We start from the raw sequence: 25,026 nt of genomic DNA on the forward strand, positions 1-25,026 counted from the left end.
AATACAACCCAACGGAGAATTTAATTGCGCATCACTAGACGCCGCGCTGACGATAGTGAGCCGCCTAGGTCGCGCGCAAACACGAAAAAATTCAAACATTTCACGAGAAAAGGTGACAAAAATCACCCTTTTATGCAAATTTTCGTGGGTTGCAGGTCGAATTCCTGCAACATATAAGTACAACCCGACGGAGAATTTAATTCCGCATCTCTAGACGCCGCGCTAAAGTCTCTGAGGCGCCAAAGTCGCGTGCAAACCCGAAAAATACAAATATTTCACGAAAAAGGGTATAATATTCACCATTTTATGCAAATTTTCGCGGGTTGTAGGTCGAATTCCTGCAACAAATAAATACAACCCGACGGAAAATTTAATTCCGCATCTTTATATGCTACGCTGAAGTTTCTAAACCGCCAAAGTCCCGGGCAAACCTAAAAAATACAAATATTTCACATGCCACGCTGAAGTTTCTAAACCGCCAAAGTCCCGGGCAAACCTAAAAAATACAAATATTTCACGAAAAAGTGTGAATAAATCACCATTCCATGGAAATTTTCGCGGGTTGCAGATTGAATTCCTGCAACAAATAAATACAACCCAACTGAGAATTTAATTCCGCATCTCTAGATGCCACGCTGAAGTTTCGGAACCACCAAAGTCGCGTGCAAATCCGAAAAATAAATATATTTAATGAAAAAGGGTGAAAAAATCACATTTTATGCAAATTTTCGCGGGTTGCAGGTCGAATTCCTGCAACAAATAAATACAACCCAACGGAGAATTTAATTCCGCATCTCTATATGCTACGCTGAAGTTTCTGAGCCGCCAAAGTCGCGTGCAAACCCAAAAAATACAAATATTTCACAAAAAGGGTGAAAAAATCACCATTTTATGCAAATTTTCGCGAGTTGCAGGTGGAATTCCTGCAACAAATAAATACAGCCCAACGGAGAATTTAATTCCGCATCTCTATATGCTATGCTGAAGTTTGTGAGCCGCCAAAGTCGCGTACAAACCCGAAAAAATACATATATGTCCCGAAAAAGGGTAAAAAATCACCATTTTATGCAAATTTATGCCGGTTGCAGGTCAAATTCCTGCAATAATCAAATACAGCCCGAAATAGAATTTAATTCTGCATCTCTAGATGTCACATTGAAGTTTCTGAGTAGCCAAAGTCAGGAGATCAGGAGTGCATCTTAAAAATGCACTCTTGCTCTATCATAAAATCGAAAAATAACTAAAATATGACATTGGGTTCCCAAGATATGTCCTGTTTCCTGTTTCCTGTTTTGGAAAAATCGAAAAAAGGGCAAACTTTGTCATTTCCTTCGTTTTCTATATTACACGCAGAAATTGTCTGATTGACCGTGATATTCGCGATTGAATAAAATAGGCAAAAATTGCAAAATGTCACTTTTTAGCACTTTTAGTCGCGTTTTTCGACCTTTTACTGTAGGAAATATAATTATTTTATATTTTTATCTGATAGAGAATTTTCCAATCTTTCATAATCAATAATTCGTTGGTAGCTATCTCGTTTAGTTTAAGAGATATGAATTTTTGAAAATCGTCGAAAAAAAGTATCAAGCACCCCCCTTGGCAATTTTTTCTTAAGAATTAAAATTTCATATCTCAGATTTCCGTTTTAACTATCCTATCTGATAGAGAATAATCCGTAGATTAAGACGCTGCGATCAGATCCTATTTATCTCTTTTAGTTTACGAGATATTCGCGATTGAATAAAATGAGCAAAAATTGATAAATGTCACTTTTTAGCACTTTTAGTCGCGTTTTTCGACCTTTTACTGTAGGAAATATAATTATTTTATTCTTTTATCTGATATAAAATTTTCCAATCTTTCATAATCAACAATTTGTTGGTAGCTATCGCTTTTAGTTTAAGAGATATTAATTTTTGAAAATCGTCGAATAAAAGTATCAAGCACCCCCCCTTGGCAATTTTTTCTTAAGAATTAAAAGTTCATCTCCGAAATATTTGATTTGAAATATAAACATCAAATGCAAGCAAAAAAACATTTATGCACATTAAACGCACAATTACATGTTAAGAAAACACTGAAGATGCATATTACGACAAAGTCGATTGATGACCGAATATAATATAAACTTTGAAAATAGAAGTCTGATAAAACGAAACTAGCTGCAATCCATCAATAGAGCATGCCGAAACTGCGCACGCAAGGATACGACAGTTCACAATAAGATTCTGTGTCTGCTGCATAAACCCGGCAGGTAAAAGCAATAGATGCGCGAAGCCAACGCGTCGATGCCACGCGACCTTGGGTGCGAATTGCAATAGATGCGCAAAGACAGCGGTGCGTCGATGGCACGCGACCTTGCGCACGAATTGCAATAGACACGGTACCTGTGATAAGAACTAAAGTAAAATGTGCTGCATGCGACAGCGCGACGAGAATCTTACGCGTAGCATCTCGCACGGCAAATGCGATAAGAAAGTGGTTTATACACAAACGCTGATATGATTCAAAACGAATACAATTCTATTTTATGATTTTTAGTTCATGCTAGTGAACTAAAATTTAAATCATGAAATTATGATTTATGATTTGAGTTTTATTGAAGCAAAGAATTCCGTAAAAGATATCAATTTTCTAATTGCAAAAAATCAGGAAAACAGATACTATGTATGATAAAAATTTTACCTACCAGAGTATCGAACACCGCAAATCAAATCCGAGTAGATACTGAAATAAACAAGAAACAAAACATTAGTTATACAATTTCGGACAATGTTGAAATGTATCCGAGTTCCAGAGGAACCCAAACTTAGCCTTAAAAATCTTCTAATTTAGCATAATTATTTAAATAATAATATTTACCAGGTAGAACAGCCGCCTGTCGTGTTCTGCGGAAGACAAAAATGGTTCGCACAACTCCAAAATATTATTTACAATCACACAACATTGCCGGCTGGCATCCGACGGCAACCGATCCCAGATACACGCGCAACGGTAATAAACACACAAGAGTTTGAATTCCGAAGATTACACACGCGATAAATATTTAGCGACTAAAATCCGTCTATTAACACTAAATTCCAACAAATATAACGCGATATGACGAATTTACAACACGAAACATGAATATCCATTTTAGTATTATTTACTTATCGCACACCTACTGGCTTGACAAATACTGCAGCTGCGTGCCGGCTATAATTCAAACAATTGTCAGCTCCACGCCGAGTTAGCTCAGGCGCATAAGATTGAAATATGGTAGGTAGTACGAGAGGGTATAAGCTCAAACAGGTCAATCATTGCGCCATCTGAGGTTACTTTTGAGTACCTCAAGAAAATACAAGGAGTTTCACAAATCCGTCTATTGGCGTCCAACAAATATAACGCGATATGAGGCATGAATACCCATTTTAGTATTAGTGATTGCCTAGGTAGGAGCTGCGTGCCGGCTAAACAACAACTATGCACGCCGACTAGGACGCAGGAATATTTTTAGCTCAAACACGCATCATTGCGCCATCTGAGGTTACTTTTGAGTACCTCAAGAAAATGGTCACGCACTTAAATGGCAGTGGCCGGGTGTCACACGTACACACAACTGCGCATGCGCCACCCTATCTAAACGAATACCAATTTTTACACATAACTCAAAGCTTCAAATGTCGCTAGAATGAATTAATTCAAAATGAATGAACTAAATTTTGTAATTTTTAAATAATTAAATAAACATGAATGTTTCGACTTCCACCTATAAAGCGCCAGTTTTTCCACGGTTTGTAGACACAAAAGTGGTATTTTATATACCGACGACTAAACCGTACATAATATTCATTATAACATAAATAATATGTGGAACACGGTCGATTCACTAACAGGGAAGTATCAAAACAAAATCTTCATTTGTTTTACGCTTCACAATTACAATCTTATATTTTTATGCTTTATTTTTCACATCGTCAAAAGTATTAAATAAATTCTAGCTTACATACAGAATTAATCACAATTTTCACAAACAGAACATGGAAATCAACCAGTACGCAATTATGTATTAGAATAATTAAAATATAATCTTTCTGTTATCATTGACCATCTAGGTTGTTAATTCATTTGTAAATACTGACAATCCTTATTATGGATTTATATCAATCATATCAATTAAAGAATTGTGTTTTTCCACACGTCCCGTCGTTGAGCTGCTTATCGTCCCTCGACTATAAAAGACAAAATTAGAATGATTAGAAATATACAGTACACAAAACAATTTTAACGAAACCATTTATATAATTAAATGTAAACTTACTGTAAGAGCTGAGATCAATTTCTTCCGGTAATTCAGTAATGTTAACATCAAAGCGATCTTGTACTTCATTCAAAATTTTCGCATCGCTCTCTTCTGAGACGAAGGTGATGGCAAGACCCTTTGTACCGAAACGACCAGCACGGGCCACACGATGGAGGTAAGTGTCCGAATCTTCGGGCATGTCATAATTAAACACAATATTGACACGTTCGATATCCATACCGCGGCCGAACAAATTTGTCGCCACCAAAATTCTCTGCAAGAAAATTCGTCAAGTCTTTAATATTTAAATCAAACGGAAAAATCCCTTTAAACTATAGTAATTAATCAGGATAGGCCGAGTTGTACTTCAAGTATGATCAGGTGTCCCTACCTATCAGTGTCATCATTTAATTTATAAAATAATCCAACCACCTGGCCGAGTTTGCTTACCTTCTGAAAATCTTTAAACTGTTGATACCGCGATAATCGTTCCTCTTGGTTCATCCCTCGATGAATACCAATAGCAGGGAAGTTCTGTTCCGTGAGCAACTGAGCGAGGGCGACACATCTCTGAACGGATTTGACGAAGATCACAACCTTGGACACAACATTTTTGTAAACATTTGCATATTTATCGAAATTGCAGTCAAACAGAATTTACATTTGATCAGTGAGAGAGTTCGAAATCATTAGGATCAAAGTACGTGTTTGATTTTTATCATCATAAAGTTCTTACTGCAGTGTTATCTCTAATAAAGCTTGTAACTTACTTGGTTGAATTCAAGCACATCTAATAGCTCAAACAATTTTTTATTTTTCTCATTTTCCTTCAGCTTAACATAGTGCTGCTGCAAACCGTGCAGGGTCAGCTTGGCCTCGTCGTCGACATAAACTTCCATCGGCTAAAACAGATTCACATTGAAACATACAGATGTCCTATAATCAAGAAGTTGTTTTCGGGTATAGTCCAAAGTGGTCAGAAATTCTAGGCCATCATAGCGCACGAAGGCACTCTGGTGGAAACCGCGAAAGAATTAAATTGTTCATCATAACAGTCGCCGAAACCAAAACACAAAATGTTTACAACGATAACAAATTTAGACAGTTGAAACAAAACTAGGCAATTTGATTGTGTCACATCATCAATTGTACATACAGTTCTAGCTGAATACAATGGGAAGGAGGACACAAATGGCAATTCCGTTGACACGAATCGCCGCTTTCCTCCCAAACTTAAGTTGGAATACCAAGCATGACGACGAAATAAAGATGTGTTGATACAGCCAAAATTGTAACCCCTGTACTCTGTGAGAGTGTGTAATTGTAAGATTCTTTTGTGATTCTGTTCGCAAATTTTGTAGCACTGTAGCTCAGCCAAGATTGCGCGCAATTTGCGTCGTGTAATCGCGACACCCAGAAACGGATAACAACAGCCCCCAAATAATCTTCAGCGTTGAATCCATCCTTTCTTCTTAGCCCAGGCCCAACCCCATTTTCCTACTCGTAGGGCTACAGTGCTCTAAATGTTTCGACGTGCCCGATGCACGTGTGTGCGTGATTCGATAAGCGCGCGACGTTAAAGTTTTCAAGTCGTCCACGATTCAGGTTTCGCTTAGATAACGTATCGCAACCATTGCGTGGTTCGCCCAAATGTACTTAATGAAAATTCAATTACATCTTGCATAAATTTCTTGCAGACGGGCCGAATGTCTTTGCTGAGAGTGGCGCTGAACATCATAACTTGTTTGCCATGTGGTGTGTTCCGGTATATTTCTTGAACGTCGCGTCGCATATCTGAAGTTAAACAAAAACTGTTCTCATCTTCGTAATCCAAAAGATCCTCGTTATCAGCCATGTTGTTTGTTATAAGTGTTTGACTGGAAATTTGATGACGGTTATATTCTACCGCTCAGATTGCAACGTACACGAATAATCGATAATTGCGTCGTAAACAAACAACTTGAAATGACGCATAATTTCGAGTTAAAATATTATGAAATAAATTATGAAATTTAGTGATAAGTCATAATCCTAACGCATTAACTTTGAGTGAATTACTCAAATGAATCACCAAAAATGAACGGCATTTTAATAATGAATTTACGCATCCAATGTTTCATATTGTGAAATAACAGGGGCAGAGAGATCTATATAATATAGGGCTATGATTATACTTAAAATGAACAACGTCACATGCCGTTTAGCTGAACAGCAAAAACGCGTTTCATTTACAAGATTATTGAAGATATCACTTACCTAACAGAAACGATGCACCACCGAACACTGACGCTAGCGGAACAGAGAATGCGAATGATGGCGCCGGTTTGTAAGCCAAGCGGGCGGATGTTTTGCCGGCGTGTGAGGGCGCTGCGAGCACATCCGACCAGTTGTACCAACCCAAAATTTAAAAACGTTGCAACGTTGCCTTGATTTAAAACAACAAATAACTGCCATAGTTTCAAAAGCTTAGTTAACACAAGGATATTACACTCATCTATTTCTATAAATACACTTCCCTTGGTGAATATATTTATAAGAAATATTGAGTGCATACTGACAAATGCAATTTTAATATTGATTATATAACATTTTATATACTTAGCAATCTATAAATTTGTAAAATGCATCTGATTGTTTGTTTACGTCTGTCAAATTCATTCACTGGAGCTCGCCGGCTGTGGCCAGAAAAATAGCATCAGTCCTATCAGTCGCTCCTAAATTACCGATTAAAATCCAGACACACTGATGCAGTCTGTGCAATAAAGCTTAGAATAAGTAATCATAATTAAACAATACCCTGACATTCTTAATGATGCATTGATTCAACAACTCAGCGAGTAATCGTTCGTGTTTCTATAATCAATATTAGTGTATTCTGCGTCCTGCAAAGCTAAAAATGTCTGAGGCATCACAAACAGCTGCTTCCACAGCTGAAACCTCTGGAGCCCCAGCAAAAATTGAACCATCAAGACAGTCTAATTTACGCCGAATTCAACAGATTAAACAAGCTGTGCTTAATTTTCCACACAGTAAAAAGTTGCTCAAATTGTCAATTTACTCTAAATGTCAGGTAACACAACATAATTTATTTAAAAACAATTATATCTACTTGATTGTTGAATATTTTCCATAGGCAGAGGGATGTTTATGCAATGGATGGAAAAAGAAAGATGCAACTATTGTCACACCAACATTTTCGGATCCATGTAAATGTGACCACTTATTAGGTAGATAAAATCATAATATTATAAGCAAAACATTAATATTTACTTTGTAGAAATGCACATAACTCATCTAAGAGAAAAAACAGACCAAGAATTGAATCATCTATTGAGAATGGTTGTTGATGTTGAGCAAATGTACACAACCATGACCAGAGAAGAGAATCCAGACACAATCAAAGTTTACAGTTATTTGTTCAATGTAACTATTTACACAAATAATATAATGAATAATAAGTTAAACCACACTTGTTTTAGATACTCTGCAAGTGTATTCTCACATTTGACACCCCAGTGGTTGAAGGTCCATTGGGTCAACCACCATTTGAGAAAATTTCAATCTGCAAGGCTGTTACAAACCTATTACTCTATAAATTCTCACATCTTAGCCATATTGAATGGGGAACTATGTCTGAGCTTGCCAAATTGTTTCTGCATTGTTTAAACACTTGGAGTTTCCCTGCGCCATGCAATCAGAGGCAAAGAGCTACTCAAGAAGAAGCTTCCATCTATAAAATTGCATACACTAGGTATTTTTATGATGATTATGAATATGTATGTGTTATAATATTAAAATTTGTGTTTATGTTTGTAGATGGCTTGTGTTTTGTCATGTTCCTGCGTTTTGTGACTCGCTGAAACACTACGATACAACCATGGTGTTTGGGCGGTCTTTATTACATGCAGTTTTTAAATATGTGCGAAAACAAATCTTGGATAGATTTCACATGGAAAGGGAAAGAATGGCGGTTGATCGAAGAGTGATATTGACGCATTTTCCTGCTTTTTTAAATACTTTGGAAGCAGAAGTATATGCGCCTAGCTCACCAATTTGGGATCCGGAATTTAAACCACCGCCATCACCGTATTCACAACACTTTTTTGATCTGAATAAACGCAGTAAAAGTAATTTATTCCCAACTTAATCATATTAATGATTATAATTAAACAATTTCTATGTTTTAGAGAATAGTATTAATTTACTCAAGCGCAGTGATCCGAATGTAGAAGGATCAAACACCGAAAATGTGAATTCACCTATCAGAGAACCGAAAAGGAGAAAAATCGTTGAAGATGCGAATGATATCAGCACGGAAACACTAAAAGAGATTATGAAGACGATAGATGACCCAAATTACATGACTGGACCTGATGTAAATTAAAAAACTTATATTTATTATAATTTATTGCTTTTTTGTTATTTTGGTAGATGGTTTTTGCGGAAGAGACTCAAGCCCGTGATGAAGTCGCAAAACAAGAAGAGAAAAGGAAAATAATTGAGTTTCACATCGTGGGCAACAGCTTAACGGAACCAGTATCAAAGCAAACAATGTTGTGGTTGATAGGATTACAAAATGTCGTATCACAACAGTTGCCGCGCATGCCAAAAGCTTATGTTACACAATTCATATTTGATCCGTAAATATTTCATAACATGCTTAAAAATAGAATATTTATTGTTTGTGATATTCACAGGAAACATCGAACGTTAGCTTTAATCAAGGAAAATCAACCAATCGGTGGAATTTGTTTCCGCACATTTCCCACGCAAGGATTCAGCGAAATTGTCTTCTGCGCCGTCTCACTGCCTGAACAAGTCAGAGGTTACGGCACGCATTTAATGAATCACTTAAAAGATTATCACATTCGCAAGAATATCCTACACTTTTTAACCTATGCTGATAAAGACGCAATCGGATACTTTGAGAAGCAAGGTTTTTCTACGGATATTAAACTATCGAAGTTAACTTATCAAGGATACATTAAAGATTATGAAAACGCGACACCTATGCACTGCGAATTGAATCCTCGAATAATTTATACTCAAGTAACGTCTGTGGTGCGTAGACAACGCGATATATTCAAACATCTCATTCATCATCAACAGAAAAACGTTACTAAAGTATATCCGGGACTAACCTTTTTCAAAGAAGGCGTGCATTCAATTCCTGTTGAGTCTTTACCGGGAATACAAGAAACCGGATGGAAAGCAGCACCGAGAGCCACCAGAGGCGGTGCACAACTTGAAGAATCACAAGACTTTGAGACCCTGACGTCCATGCTGAAAACTGTGTTGAATTGTATAAAAAACCACGAAGATTCATGGGCGTTCAAGTCTCCTGTGGATAAAAATACTGTTCCTGATTATTATGATCACATTAAATATCCTATGGGTATGATTTTATTGTTTAAATTAAAATTAATATTGAAAAATGTTTTAATTGTTTTTACAGATTTGAAAATAATGACTGATCGACTTAAGAATAAATACTACGTGAGCCGGCGACTTTTTATCGCAGATATGATGCGTATTTTCACCAATTGCAAATTTTACAACACACCAGAAACAGTTTACTATCAAAGCGCTGTTAATCTTCAGCAATATTTTCAAACGAAGATGAAAGAACTCGGATTATGGGATAAATAGATTAAAGTTAATTATAATGTATTTATATAACTTATTGAAACATATTTTATATGAAATCAAAGTGGTTTTGTCTGAGAAATGCAACTATGTGAAATGAAAAATAAATAAATAAAAAAACAATGAATTTTTTACTTATTTTACTGCAACCCGAACTACAAAAATACTGTTGTAATATGTGAAAGAATAAAATTTCGCACTTCAAATAACTTGCACAATTGCTTTTCGTATGAAACATTACATTTTGCAATTGTAACGAATCGTATTCAAATATTTTATTATTCTTGAGCTCAACCCTTGCCAATATGTCGATTTTTATTTATTGGTTCAATAATTCACGCATTATCTGCAGTAAAACGACAAAAGCAATAAAACGCAATAAATGTAGAAAACAGCAACCCTTTCAACGCTTCATTATGCCGGGTACGCACGTATCAAATTGTAAATTCCCCAATTTGGCAAACGTAAACGCAAACCCAAAAGAAAAGAAAAAACTTGCATTTTTTAGGGTTCTTCCCCTAGGGTAAAATCATAAATTAATAAATCTTTCGGTAAATACTAGTGTGATTGACAGTTAAATAATAATAAGTCCTGCAGAAATCGAAAACATATTTAAGTAAATTTGCGATTGTTATCTGACATGTTAAATCTAATACCTGGCGTTGTAGTTTAGTGAACCTACATGTAAGCAAATATAAATAGTATAAAACATATGTAGAATGCAAATGTTTGCTCATATTGTCAGTCAGGTGATGATATTCCTGTTTTTCTTTTTATTTTGTTGCATTTTGTTGATTATTAATGCAAAGTAAGAGTTTATTCTTTTGTAAATGCATGTAATTCATAAGCTTTTAGGATTATGGCATTATTTCATGCATCACTACTAATAACCAAAGATTATCAGATTAGATTACCAAATATTTAGTAATAATTTGTCAAAAATCACAAAATTTTGACATTGTTTGAATATTTTTAAACATATTTTCTATAAAAGTAAAATTCTTGTTTATTTGTAAGAATTTAACAATGTAAGTAACAAATTCACGTCAATTGTGAAGTACTCCTACCTCGAGGTATGTACACGCACCGCTTTCTCCCTAAACTACGTACGTTAGGGCCCTTTAAACCGCCAGCACCCGTTGGTACTGGAAGGGGACCAGAAACGCTATAAATCCAAGCACCCCATGACCGCGAGCCCTAGTTGCAAAAAAGCGGCCGGCCTCTCTTGTCCCAATGCATGTACACACTAAACGAGTAAAGTGAATCGACGGCATGTCTCTGGTACGCCACAACAACTCCTACGAGATGTCTTCGTATGACGACAGCTCCGACTCGGGCTTCGAGATGTCCTTCGTCTCCAAATCGGAAACCATCACGGAATATGATCATGGCAGTGACTTCATCGACTTTGACATGGACCAATCACCTCAGGATCGGTTACTAAACACTCCAAGGAAACAATTACTCTATGAGAGATTCAGCAGTGCTTTTCACAAAGGTGCCAATCCAGAGGAATATGCTTCGGACGTACAGGTAACACCTCCACAGAATTGGGGGTATGAAGAGTTTAATAAACCAAATATACCACAGACAGAGGTAAATCGTAATTTGTTTCCTGGAGAGCCTACAGAAGAAGATTTTCAATGTTTAAATGCAAATATGACATCAACACCTCAAAAGTCTTCTTCTAGAACTGAAAAAACTGATAAAACTGAACAAAAACCAAAGAGGCGCTATGCAACTGGCAGAAACCGCGTATCAAGAGCAAAAAGCCCTTCGCAAATCATGAAAATAAAACGCACAAGACGTATGAAAGCAAACGATCGTGAACGTAACCGAATGCACATGCTAAACGAAGCTTTAGACAAACTCCGAATGGTCCTACCGGCATTCCCCGAAGACACAAAATTAACCAAAATAGAAACACTGCGATTTGCACACAATTACATCAACGCCCTGGGAGAAGCATCCAAAGACATCGATAAGTATTCCAATGGTGATAATCTAATCATACAAGTTGGTAATGTCACCGTGGCCATCAATAAAGACGGCAACAAAATCACTCAGGACCAAAATCACTCGTCTCATCAGTATTTCAGCACGGCGGTTGTGACGAGCGGAAGCATCACCAACGCGAGTTTCATGCAGGATTACAACGAGCCGAATCATTTAAAGTACAATTCGTATTCGTCCTCGTCGCCAATGATGGACGATCTGTATGAATCTCCGGCGAAGGCAACAAAGTATGACTATCAGTGTGCTAATCCTAACTATGAGAATTATTACCATCCTAGTCATCATAGTCATCATAGTCAGCATCATGGCGGCCAGGATTACTACAACTATGACAAGTTTCAACATTATAATAACAATGCGATGTTTGAGTGCTTGTAATATGAGTAAGTGTGTTGTAAACGATGATATTGTGCAAAATGATGGATCGATGCTAGTCAATATGCAATGTGAATGAATCTACATAACAATAGGAGTATAAATTGAATATTTAGAATTTGCAGATGGAAATTTATTAAAATTTAACGAATTTATATGAAAAATATCAAAAGAAAACAAAAAATACGAAGTTTTAATGAAAAAATCGGAAATAGGTTAAATTTTCATCAAAATGGCGGATTTTTTGCAAGTTTTACATGACAATATTGATTTTAATTGCTATATCTAAAATGGGCAGACGTAAATTTAACCAAAATTTAACATATTTCCTTAATTAACATTCAATTGAAGACCAAAAATACAAAATTTTTCTATTTTTTGCTTTCGTTTGATGATAAAACTAATAAAATTGGAAATAGGTTAAATTTTCATCAAAATGGCGGATTTTTGCAAGTTTTACATGACAATAGTGATGTAAATTGTTATATCTAATATTTGTAGATGAAAATTTACCAAAATTTAACGTATTTCCTTGATAAACATTCATTAAAAGACAAAAACACTAAATTTTACAATTTTTGCTTTCTTTTGATGATAAAACTTAAAAAATAAAAATGGGTTAAATTTTAATCGAAATGGCTGACATTTCTGCAAATTTTACATATACCATCATATTAAAGATGCCTTTTCAAACGCCTTGTATACAAACAAAGATAAAAAGATGTATTTTATAAATAATTACAAATTTTTCTTCGTGTAACGTCGAAAAATACTTTAATTTCTAGCAATTATGAGCTAGAATATTTTTTCAAAGACATGACATCTATGGTAACATTTGAAATATTGTTGTAATTATGATCCCAACATCCCTACAAATTGCAATGCAAATTTCTATAACTTAAGCACGATTTTTCAGCTAATTTGTTGGGGTGCACGTTGCGTTACTACAAAATCATTTAAACATAACACAAGTGAATTCAACATCGCGACGCGGAATTCATATTTAGACTTCAGGAAATATTTACCGACATTTTTACAAGAGTAATTGAGTTTATAACCAATTTACAAAGATTAAACAGATGCCAATTTTTTGTTCCTCGATGTACCATAAAGAATTTAATAATGTATATCAATGTCAATAAAATAGAAATTTTTTGATCATCTTAACGCAACCGAATAAAACGATTCCTACACAAATAAACCCGAAATCTAGATTTAAACTTGTGCTACAAACCAGGATAGCCCTGTTTATTATTCCTCATAATTACGAATTTGTGTTTGTGTTAAATAATCGCAACTAAAAAGATGCTTTATTTAACTTGACTCTATTTACTTGATGTTTCAAAATGCGTAGCAGGCAAACAACGCAGTTGGAAAACAAATTATTCACCTATGATTTTCCACGCTTATCCAAATAAACTTTATAATATCTTTGAAATGAGCAAGTAGTGAATATCTAGGTCATTTTTACTTATTCATCACTGTTTATTACCGAACAACAAAATTTTTAGAATAATTCTTTAAAATAGAAAATATAACTCACCAACTGTTTTGATAATCTGATAATCATCAATATCATACGCATCCTTATCATCTTCCGAGTATTCTTCTGTGGTGTGGGATGAATTCAAGCTGTCTGTGCTCTCTTGACGCGAGCGGTATTTCTCCGTGATTTTCGACATGTTTGAATATTTATTATTTTTTAAATTAACTTGTCAGTCAGGCCAAACTGCCAAAAACTTATAAAGTCACCAGAAAGTAATTTCTGGTTTCTCTCCGCACAACAAATTCAAATCAGAATATGTAATTAATGTGTAGTTCTTTCGGCACACATAGAAATGTGTTTAAAAGCGCTTCTGGCTTCTTGAGATGGTCGCGGCGCGCGAAGAAAGTGATCGCCGGTGTCTGCCAGCGAGCGCGAGTCGCGGACTAACTTTGTGTGTTGTCAAAGCGCGCCGCGCCGGTGATGCGCGCTTTCCCACTTCTCTATCAACTCGCGGGTCTTCAACTTTTATCGCTAACCGCGACTCGCGAGGTGAGCCGTGCTAAACTATGTCCGGAACTTGCGGAAAACTATCAACAGTGAAATAACTGTTCATTGGTAGTTTACTGTTGTGAAATGTACAAATATTTATTTTAAAAGTAGTTAAACGTCTTTTTTTCTGTAAATTATGAAGAAATTGGAATAAAATCATTAATTCAGTGATAATTGTGAGTGTGATACAAAAAGAACGAAGTAAAACAAAAATAGTTGCAATTAAATTGCAAATATGGTACACGTGTCGTCCTCTAGCGGTTGTAAAATCAACTTTTTGAATCCTTTTACTTATAAATTATGAGTATTTTAGCGGCTTTTTAACTAAAATTTATACAGAAATCGCTGTACAATCATTAATTCAGTGTTAATTTTTAATATGGCGTGAAAAGAACAAAGTTAAACAAAACTTGTAACAATTTAATTGTTATTTTGATACACATATCGACATCTGGCGGTAGAAAAAGCAACTACCTATGCTCTTTTAATATTTGCTATAGAAATGGACGTAAATTCAGAATTTTGCAACCAAATGAACAAATAAATCTAAAATAAAAACACACACAACTTATTTCTACTCTACTTTTGCTCTAGAAACAATAAAAATACAAAATTCTAACATTACAAGCTCAAATAACAAAGAATGAAAACTAGTTTTCCTTGGGAATAAGATCACAACATCAAAGTTATATGTTGTTGCATAACTAAACCGAAAAACACTATGTTTTATTAAATTGTATAAATGTCGCAACATGTGTTGTTGTAAATTCCCATTCTCGATGTCTGCTTCGCCCAATAAAGATCCCACTGATGATAAATACCGTTAAAGTCTTTGAAATAAATTTTAATTGATCGTTGTCCCTGCAATTATTTAACAATTACCGCATTTTATCGCAATCCATTCATGTTTATTCTCGTAATACGAATTGTTATATAATTACATCAGCATTGATGTTACATTGATATACGATTAAAAAATTATCCAAAGCCGCCACCGCCAAGAGTGAGCAACAATTTGCTGCCAATGCGATCATCGTCTATGCCGTCGATAACAATGCCACCTGTAATGGCCGCCGCGGCGGAGGGAAGTTGATTGGGGGCGCTCTTGTGCAATTTCGGCTGGAAGCCATTGTGATCGGCGATGTAAGTCACCGTGTAGCGGATTCCATCCGGAGCTACGTAGGAGTAGTAGCCTTTTACGTCGGAATAACCTGTGTCGAATGTTATCGCCTCGAAGTCGCCGGTTTCTGCACGGGTTATACCGTTACTTGTTTCAAACCTCAATGAAAACAAAAAAAGTTAATAACTTCGTAGAAAAGATTAAGTTTAGCATAGTAAACAATTTACTTGTATTTATAGTTGTTTTGGTAATCACGTTCATTTTCGCTGAATGTAATTGTGGCAGTTTTATCGCTGTCTTCATTGGTGTTAAGCGCATTTACATTTTTAGCAGATTCAGGCAGTGATTCTGGTCTTCCACACACTAATGATAGAATTGTAACAAGCGTAAATACCTGTAAGCATGTAATAATCACTCAATTTCAATGTCATGCTTTATAATTCATTTTATAGCCGAGAGGCAAACGAAAAAAATTAAATGTTACTTAAGTTAATTAGATTTTATCATGTAAAGCAATTTATAACAGAATCTGATTAATTGAAAACCTGATTTTCATTTTTTTATGTTTCACGCAGCAGAAATCACGTCATTATTCATGAAAATATTTAAACAGAGAATCATTCATATAATTTCAATTAATTATGTAAGTAACTACTTAACTGTAAATAACTAAATAAACTTGACACAATTTAATTGGAAATTACACGTTTTATAATGTATTATGATGATGCTTTACCTGAAGTGTGGGAAATGCCATTGTTTGTTTTTGAACACTTTTAATAAACTCGCAGACAACTCTGCACGAAATCCGAAACGCAACTGAATTAATCTTGGCGTTCGCAGAGATTTAAACCGATTTATGCGCGTGTTACGACCGTTCTACGCGACTTTTGTATTCAACTATTGAGCGTGCTGCGATTTTTTCGAAAAGGTAACATGTTAGCATTGAAAGACGCGAAGATGAGTATAATCTCAAGCGTAATATCACGTCATTCGTGTGTAGTGCATCTTATATACTTAAGAAAATTCTCACGCAATGTTAAGGCTTGTTGTATTGGTCAGTTTAGTGTAATGCTAAGCGAAAAACGCACGTTTCTTGGAAAATTTCAAGGTAAAGTAACTTAATTGTGAAGTTTATTTGAAATTGCTTCAAGGGATAACTCTGCCATCTATCGGAGTTTATATGAACTTATAATGTTTGAATTGATGTAAAGCTACAACCTCACAAGTAATTTTAATCAATATTTATGCATGAATATTAATAGATATTGTTATTTATGATGTATTTTAATATATAAAATAATTATTTCTACCTTTAACATGTTTTATTATCCGTAAATATTGTTTAATTCAGATTGCGACATATTACAAAATATACGTGTATATTATGCCTAACATGTTAATAAACTAATAACAGCTGAGTATTCGCTGTTTTCTGTTTCTGATGTCATTGTGATTAGGATGTGATGAGGTATTTCCATGATGCGTAGTTGTATCAGCCTGGAAAAGCAAAACAAGAGCGCGAAGACGTTGATACTATAAATAGCATAAAGCCACATCGTCTTGCACACGCCAAAATGGACGATAACATTCTCACAACCCTGAAATTACTTATTATTGGTGAATCTGGTGTTGGTAAATCAAGGTAAGGAATCAGTCTTTGTTAAATCAATTGATGCCAAATATAAACTTCATTCATTATAGTTTATTGCTGAGATTCACTGAGGATAATTTCGACCCAGATCAGACATTGACTATTGGAGTTGACTTCAAGACAAAGAAGTTGGATATTGATGGCAGTATAATAAAACTAGCTATTTGGGACACTGCTGGACAGGAGCGCTTCAGAACTCTCACACCTTCTTATTATAGAGATGCACAGGGTGCAATATTAGTTTATGATGTTAATAATGCAGCCAGTTTTACTAAGCTGGAGAATTGGCTGAATGAATTGGACACATACTCGACAAGGTCAAATATAGTCAAAATGATTGTTGGAAATAAAATTGACATGGTTTGTTATATAAAAATAGATAAACTATGTATAATATATGCCTGATAATATTATTTACAGAATAATAGGGAGGTAAGCAGAGAAGAAGGATTGAAATTTGCTAGGAAACATCAAACATTGTTTATTGAAGCCAGTGCTAAGACAAAAGATGGTGTTGAATCTGCATTTGATGAATTAGTTCAAAAGGTTGATATTTTTGGGTTTTTCTTTAGTTTATACTAACTATAAATGATTTCAGATTATTCAAACTCCTGGTTTATGGGAATCATACTCTGGTGGCATCACAATTGGAGAAAACAAAGAACATTATGATCAGGCTGGATGTACTGGATATTGTAGTTTATAATTTAGTATATTCTCTTCTGTAATATAATGTACCAATTAATTGTAATGGATATTGTGCTTGTGAATACTGTAAGGGCTGTTGATTAACTAAATACTAATTAATATAGACTTCAAATTAAATTTTGTTTAGTTTTCTTTATGTTTTCGTGTTAATATGGAATATTATAAACAAGAATATTGAAAAATGGCGTGTTATTCATGTTATTTTATTTCTTCGATATTTTGATTGTGATTATCATGGAAACTAAAAGCGATAGAACAAAACGGATTGAAAAATCCGAATCCTCGTTGAATTCTATATAAAATAAAGGCTCGTGGTATGTTCTTATCCCTGTCGTCTAATAATTACGCCACTTTTATTCCATAAAAATGTTATTCAAGGATTTAATGATAATTATAGTTATATAAATCGACTCGAGATGGCGCTGCAATGCACTTTGTGGCATATAATTCATGAGAATCAGAATGTACGTAACTTTTTATTCCATAAAAATGTTATTCAAGAATTTAATGATAATTATAGTTATATAAATCGACGCGAGATGGCGCTGCAATGCACTTTGCGTTATAAAATTCACGAGAAACCGTGACTACACGCAACTACAATTCAAGTCAGCCGCACGTGAATATCTGATAAATCGGATGCGTTGCTGATAAAATTGACTGGTTTTACTTGTCAACATTGAAACATATTGATATTATAAACACAGACTCTAAACTTGTTGCTATTTTATCGATTTATGAGTTGTAAGTTATTTATTGGTGTCAATTGCTTATCAAATCCTCAATTCTATCAATTTGTCCATTGTTTAATTGCCTAATCCACACAACAGCCAGATTATGATGAAATTTATTACTTTTCCAATATATTTGTTAATAAATTTGATAGTATCATATAAACCAGTACAAAAATAAGTTTCCATACACTATGCCGGTAGTTAAAGTATACTTTTGCATATGATTATGATTATCACCACCATAAATTTGCGTTTTCTACGCTTTCCTCTGCAAACAACAAAAAACTAACAAGCTAATTCAGTCGTAATTTCAATCAAACCACTACTGTATACTTTAGACGACTAATGTACAATTTCCTGTGGTAATCACGTCGCGCGTCCTCGCGACCACATTCAAGAGTGTCTTGGGTTTCTTGGGTGTCTTCGGGCAGGAGGTGAGACGCGTTACCACACATCCAACCAACCCGACCCCACAGCGCACACCGACGACGAAGAAGTTCAGACGCGCCGCAGTCGATCGTTCGGTCAGTCAGTCAGGTCTTCCTTCGGCGCCCGCGTTGTCTATTCACCTACTCGATGGCACACTTGGCATACGCGACGCGTACGATTGTTTAGTCGCATCCGACGACCAAAACGCGATCGCTGGACAACGCACACAGAGACAATATAAATACAGTTACGAATTTAATATTCTACGCTTCAAAGAGTTGACGAATCAGTTGGGAACAATACCCACAGAGTGCCGAATCAAATATTTAGTGTCTACGAATATTTTATTAGTGATATTGTTTGAAATTTATTTAAAAAAAATGGATCTGCGTGTGAATAAGTTTAAGTTACAGTTATCGGTGAGTAGAATTTGTTTTCTGATTCTGAGTCTTCAATTAGCGAGAAATGCGTGGTAGATAAATTTAAATATTTGCCCCTTGCCCACATTCGTTGCCGGAGTACAGTTAGGTGTGGAGGTCAATGCTCACCTTACATATCGACGCCGGTGTGCGAGTGTGCGATGATGTGTGTTCCATCCTCAAAGCTGAACAGGTGGAACCTGCGTCTGCCGAGTCTTCACATACTTCACATTCATGATACAGGCTGTTAAGTATCAAAATTAGGCGATTTTATGACTAAAACCTATAAATTTAAAGACAAAAATTGAAATAAATACGCGCGTGTGACCGATGTAGTCCAATGTCGTGTGCCGCGCGCGAAGAACAAACATTCTAACTGTATATCAGAATTTACAGTACCGCGCCGACATAGAGAAGTCATCATGCATTATGTGACCGGCCGTATCACAAGAGAATACACCTCGTCTCATTCTTCTTCTTTTTCTTCAATCGGGGTACCCGGCGAGGTCTTTGTGTCGGTCACGCCGTGATCTTCAATCTCACGATCTAGAATCTGCAATTATGAGTTATGATACAAATGAGTGACGCGTACCGCACGCTGCACGTATTATCTACTTTGTTCGCCATCGAAAAACTTTCAACACGCTAACCCATTTTGCACTCATTGATGGTGCTGTGTGACTCAAGTGCAATCCGTGTTCTTCCGCGCTCTCACGATGTGTGTTTTCACGACTTGTTTCCTTTGCCAATTACACACGCACGCAATCATTCAACGGTTTTGTTAAATACTTGTTGCAGGTCTTTGTTACAATCACAGTTTTGTCGTTATCGCCTGTGGTGGAAGGAAAAACAAAATGCGAAGGTGGTGATGGGTTGAAATATCTTTGGGGCGACGCGTTGACAGATTCAGCTGATTGCCTTGGACCCAATCAACAGCCCTACCCCAGGTAGGTGGGTTTTACCCATTTTAATTCATGCTAAGCATAGAATATGTAAATGTTTATTCTTTGGGGTTTAGCGCAGCGATAGCGCGCTCGTTTCGCTCGTCGAGTATATGGACAGGAAGCGCACGTACGGGTCGCGTGAAGAGTCATACCATCGACCCAGAATTGACCCGGAAAGCACTGTTAGCAGCTCATGAACGTAACATGGGTGACACACACACGCCCACATTATCAAGAACTGGTAAATACCTTTGAATAAACCCAAATTTGAAAAAAATTTTTTGAAATTTTTGAAATTTAGGAAGGGCCAGTTCTTCAGCATCAGTGCCCACATGCACATCAACACCATCGAGGCTTTGCAGAACGCGTTACAACACCACAGCGCCCATGTATGGTGTTTCGCTCACCTCCGGCCAACCGGTGACCATTGTGCAGAAGTTCCCCGACTTATTGCAACAAGTTGTATTCGAGGTGTGCGAGAGCAGCGAGTGTGATGTGGTGCGTGGCGAATGCACGCAAACATACGTACCGTACCTCTTCCTGGTGATACCCCTGGGTCCCGTAACGCTCACCGGGCAGGATTACGTGCTGGTGGAGAGCGGTTGTGTCTGTCGGCCGAAAAACTCAGCGCAGGTCAACAGTGACGCCGGCGGAGCCATTGCATCAATCTCCAGTCGACCATAGCGTAGCCCCAACTGTACTTTGGATTTGAAACCACAGGGAGCGCCACACATCCCATATCCACTTCTGTCGCAGCATAATATCTTTAACTTATTTTGATTATTTTGTATATTTATTATTTTGTTTATTTATGTAGGCGACTATCGACGACAACGAAGCTTCTTTATAACCAGAGGCTGTATCAATATGTATCGAATATAATGTGATTTCAACACTCAATCATTCAATCTCCTGCGCATGGAGATATTTAGAAATTAGCTACATTTTGTTATGTTTGATATAAATTTTGTAATTATCATCGAATCGATAACAAAAGACTTGTGAGAATGTATTCGAAGAGACAAAATATATTATTACTAGCCATGTCATCATTTTATTGATTTGGGTAATACCTATTTATTATCTTATCGGAAATAATCGAGAGGATCAAAAACATGCTTAAAATGAACACGGCGACGATTTATTTACTCAGTTTCGTACAAGTTTTGCGTTCATCATGGCAAAATTGATTTGGATCTTTGTTTTGGTGGTGTCTGGTTGTTTGGCCAGCAATGACAACAACAATATCTGTAAGTATTTTGTTAAAGATTATTTGCCAAACAAAGTGTAATTTTTTATATTGTAGCTGGTGACTCAAATAGAGACTTTGTAGAAGAAACGATAAAAGGTCAAATTGTGAAGAAGATTGAGGCACTGCTGCCATTGTTGGAGGCGATTGACGGTTCACCAATCATTGATGACGTGGACATACCTTTAGAAAACATCGGCGAACTTACAATCAACAGTCTCTTATTAAATGGAATCAGCAAGCTCGAGTATGATATAACAAATGTGGTTGTAATCAATGGTATTAATAATTTCACTGCGGATATTGAATTGTCCTGGACTGGCGAGAACACATTGGAAATTGAATATAACCATAATCTAGATCTCACTGATCCCAATTCAGAATTATCATGGTTAGCAGGCAATAGTGGCTTGGATTTGCTTATCAAAGATACCACCATTATTCTCAGCGTTACCATGGAATACATAACTCAATTGAAAGCGTTGGAAATTGACATAAAAATAGGCAAAGATACAGAGGTACCGTTTAATTAATTATTATTATAAATAATCATTTATCATAAATGTGTACTTTTCATTTAATTCACAGTTTAAACGCTTACAACTTGGTACTATCGATCTGACTGAATCGGTAAATGGTTTACTTCATAATCAGGACATTCAAGACATAATTATTGCTGTAATCAATGAACTCATTCAATCCTTGTTGGGCACAGAGAAGCTGAGTACTGAAAATTTCGTGCCATTGGTTTCGGCCAAATTTAACCAACATGGGAGTGGAATAATAAAGGATTTGTTGATATTGACACATCGTTTGCGGGTTCTATAAAGTTTCTTTTAAATATATTTAATTTTCTGTAATTGTACTTGGTACAAATGAGATTGATTAATCAATAAAAAGTGACTTGTTATCAATTCCAGAATTATCTGAATTATCTTACTTTGGTGCCAAAGTCCTAAGTACAAAACATGTTCAAGGAACAAAATTTCTAATCTATACGATCAAAATTAATCTCAAAAACTGAAAAATGTAAACAATTTTATTTTGCTTTAATTATAGGTTTTTCACGTATTTTATACACCAAAAGTGGTACTTTATATACGAACGGCCAAGCCGTGAGTAATATCCATTATCTACGGGCATTATGTACGGGATGGAGCTTGCGCCTGCGCATTTATCTACGACGTCATCAAACACGTCAAAGGAGGCGCTGCTGCTGCACGTATCAGTAGTATGGTATCATAACCTTACATATTTTAATAGTGTGCGACCAAATTTGAATGATTTGAAATAAAAAAGTTCAAATACAAAAACTAAACCTAGAAATAAAGTAGAAATAGAAAAAATAGCGTGAGTATCACGTCGCTAAACGTTGTTAAACACTCGATTGATTAAACGCTTGCTCTTAATCATTCTCATAACAAAAACTGCTGTTAAACCACTTGATACTTAATACACTATTATAGTCCACGTATTAATAATGCGTGTTAGTAAGTCTTTTAAAAAAATTTATTTATAATTTATTGCATTTATTTAATCGACAATGGACATCTATCCAGAATGGCATTAATAATATCCCCAATATCGCGCTGTTTGACACCTTGACTGCCATTGACTAGTTCTTGCAGGAACTGTTCAATCAGATCCGCAAAGTCCTCGGATTTTTGATTGATCCAGTCGACGGCAATATCGTTAACAATCTGACTGGCTAACTCGCTGTGCTCTTCATCATTCAACAAACCAGTGATTTTAAACTATAAACAAATAATTAACAAACACTTTACAAATACTACACCAGAATATCATATTATTCTTACATTAATATCTCCTAGAGTTGGCAAAAGGCGCAGTTTAGATAAAGTGATACGATTGAGCAGGATTTTGGCATCTGCAGCAATTCCAAGATGGCGCAACTCCATATAGATCTCACCTTCACCGAAAATATTAATACCCGAAACGGACAAGTCCGCAATATAACCAGTATTGATCACAAACTTAGGTAAATCAATGTTTGCAACCAAAGAACCACCAATTCCACCGATAATATTCACATCTATCTTAAGATCCGATAGATCCCAATCGGTAATACCACTAATCGAAGCTGTATTAAGCGTAACATGTCCCCTAAATACAAAATAAAACAAATTGAAAAAAAAAATCACAATAAAAATTATTCAATAAAAAAACTTACACTGCATTATTAATGTTAAATTCCGTAACATTCACAACAAGATGCTCAACTTCAAGTGGCTCGAATGACGGCAACCCAACTTCCTCGATGCCTGTTTTAAGCACGCCACGTACACATTCAAGCACTTCTGTAACTTCATCTTCCAAAATGCGCTGATTTCCAGCGAGTTTCGCCGATTTGCTGGCGGCAAAAAACGCCAACAAAGCGACAAAGATAAGGAAGTAATTATTATGCATGGTTAATCGACCTGCTTACGAATGAGGTGTAAATGCGTAGAAGGCGACAATTGATGAATATTTTTATATCTGATCCACGCGTTATCATCATAACTGGATAGATATTCTTTTAATAAACTCACACGATAAACATCAATTAAATGCCTCCGGATCAATCAGATAATAATGCTTTTAACACATTATAAAAATACACAGGTGCGCAAGGTGTTTTTAGCAATGTTGAAAACAAGTCTCCGATTGCATTTTGACCTCAATGATTTTATGAATATTGCAAGAATGTAATTCACATTCTGACACATGTCTATGAATGCGTCTTTTATGACTTTTTGTCTTGTTTAAAATGGTTGCGCGTTGCTGGTTGTGTCGGTAGTTACACACCATCTACACGCCAGCAACATGTCATCTTTATTCTTGGTTATGTTCTGTGGTACCCTGGCAGGCATTTTAGGTTATGTTGTTGAAAATCCCGCAACCAGTTTAGCTTCAGCGTATAATTCAAGTAAGTTTATGATTTGCGTGAAAAATGGTTATTTTTTGAGATATTTTAGAATCGATATTTGGTTCTGGGTTTCCTGGACAACTTCAGGAATACTTGGATTGTTTAATATCTGATTATCGTAATAATTTGAAAGATTTTGGTGTGGAAATTGATCCTTATAAAATGTCTGTTGATCAAACTAATTTTGACCTAGGAATTCTTAAGTAAAACATTTTTTTCGTTAAAATTTTAAAAATGATTTAATTATTGTTTTAACTCGTAATAGAGGATTGGTGCAGTTAAATGAATTACAACTTCAAGGATTGTCTAATGTAAAAGTCCAGGAAGCAAAATTAACACCACAAGTATTACCAGTTGGTGCAAGAATGCAAATCAAGATAGTTTGGCCAAATGTTAATTTATTCAGTGATTACAGCAGTAATGTGACGATTTTGGGTCGTCCTTTGAACGCAACTGGAAATTCAACTGGTGCTCTGAATGAGTTCG

The 25,026-nt window shown here is 35.8% G+C and overlaps 7 protein-coding genes across 8 annotated transcripts; 4 read left to right on the plus strand and 3 right to left on the minus strand.

Moving 5' to 3' along the window:
- Positions 1-3,902: 3,902 nt before the first annotated feature.
- Positions 3,903-6,079, minus strand: LOC135802845 (ATP-dependent RNA helicase WM6). Its single transcript, XM_065316465.1, has 5 exons — positions 5,961-6,079; positions 5,056-5,187; positions 4,736-4,882; positions 4,304-4,559; positions 3,903-4,214 (listed from the first exon to the last, which is right to left on the minus strand). The coding sequence occupies exons 1-5, from the start codon at positions 6,075-6,077 to the stop codon at positions 4,201-4,203; spliced, it is 666 nt and encodes a 221-aa protein (XP_065172537.1). The 5' UTR covers positions 6,078-6,079; the 3' UTR covers positions 3,903-4,200.
- An 895-nt stretch (positions 6,080-6,974) lies between these two features.
- On the plus strand, positions 6,975-10,054 carry LOC135802846 (histone acetyltransferase KAT2A-like). Its single transcript, XM_065316466.1, has 9 exons — positions 6,975-7,355; positions 7,419-7,512; positions 7,563-7,708; positions 7,765-8,036; positions 8,102-8,412; positions 8,473-8,660; positions 8,717-8,925; positions 8,983-9,680; positions 9,741-10,054. The coding sequence occupies exons 1-9, from the start codon at positions 7,182-7,184 to the stop codon at positions 9,932-9,934; spliced, it is 2,286 nt and encodes a 761-aa protein (XP_065172538.1). The 5' UTR covers positions 6,975-7,181; the 3' UTR covers positions 9,935-10,054.
- Positions 10,055-10,862: 808 nt separating this feature from the next.
- LOC135802847 (uncharacterized) lies at positions 10,863-13,069 on the plus strand. The gene has a single exon (XM_065316467.1). It carries the CDS (start codon positions 11,204-11,206, stop codon positions 12,323-12,325), a length of 1,122 nt encoding a protein of 373 aa, XP_065172539.1. The 5' UTR covers positions 10,863-11,203; the 3' UTR covers positions 12,326-13,069.
- Positions 13,070-15,243: 2,174 nt separating this feature from the next.
- LOC135802849 (cuticle protein CP14.6-like) lies at positions 15,244-16,427 on the minus strand. The gene is made up of 3 exons (XM_065316469.1): positions 16,214-16,427; positions 15,705-15,871; positions 15,244-15,636 (listed from the first exon to the last, which is right to left on the minus strand). Exons 1-3 carry the CDS (start codon positions 16,232-16,234, stop codon positions 15,336-15,338), a joined length of 489 nt encoding a protein of 162 aa, XP_065172541.1. The 5' UTR covers positions 16,235-16,427; the 3' UTR covers positions 15,244-15,335.
- A 468-nt stretch (positions 16,428-16,895) lies between these two features.
- On the plus strand, positions 16,896-18,021 carry LOC135802848 (ras-related protein Rab-18-B-like). Its single transcript, XM_065316468.1, has 4 exons — positions 16,896-17,122; positions 17,182-17,491; positions 17,552-17,677; positions 17,730-18,021. Exons 1-4 carry the CDS (start codon positions 17,055-17,057, stop codon positions 17,835-17,837), a joined length of 612 nt encoding a protein of 203 aa, XP_065172540.1. The 5' UTR covers positions 16,896-17,054; the 3' UTR covers positions 17,838-18,021.
- Positions 18,022-19,062: 1,041 nt separating this feature from the next.
- Positions 19,063-22,528, plus strand: LOC135802850 (uncharacterized). 2 transcript variants are annotated; one of them, XM_065316472.1, is made up of 6 exons: positions 19,063-19,421; positions 20,220-20,368; positions 20,440-20,606; positions 20,667-21,615; positions 21,672-22,132; positions 22,203-22,528. In XM_065316472.1, exons 1-4 carry the CDS (start codon positions 19,383-19,385, stop codon positions 21,047-21,049), a joined length of 738 nt encoding a protein of 245 aa, XP_065172544.1. In that variant the 5' UTR covers positions 19,063-19,382; the 3' UTR covers positions 21,050-21,615; positions 21,672-22,132; positions 22,203-22,528. The 2 variants fall into 2 exon arrangements, with proteins under 2 accessions (XP_065172544.1, XP_065172543.1); XM_065316471.1 differs by lacking the exons at positions 19,063-19,421; positions 20,220-20,368; positions 20,440-20,606 and having other exon boundaries at positions 21,469-21,615.
- A 577-nt stretch (positions 22,529-23,105) lies between these two features.
- Positions 23,106-24,091, minus strand: LOC135802851 (uncharacterized). The gene is made up of 3 exons (XM_065316473.1): positions 23,806-24,091; positions 23,432-23,738; positions 23,106-23,368 (listed from the first exon to the last, which is right to left on the minus strand). The coding sequence occupies exons 1-3, from the start codon at positions 24,039-24,041 to the stop codon at positions 23,144-23,146; spliced, it is 768 nt and encodes a 255-aa protein (XP_065172545.1). The 5' UTR covers positions 24,042-24,091; the 3' UTR covers positions 23,106-23,143.
- Between the last annotated feature and the right edge of the window lie 935 nt (positions 24,092-25,026).

Source organism: Atheta coriaria, unplaced genomic scaffold, assembly GCF_025399875.1.
Source record: "Atheta coriaria isolate IRGN ID8LTWV9N9 unplaced genomic scaffold, Caltech_Dcor_3.1 hic_scaffold_60_pilon, whole genome shotgun sequence".
Taxonomy (NCBI): domain Eukaryota; kingdom Metazoa; phylum Arthropoda; class Insecta; order Coleoptera; family Staphylinidae; genus Dalotia; species Dalotia coriaria.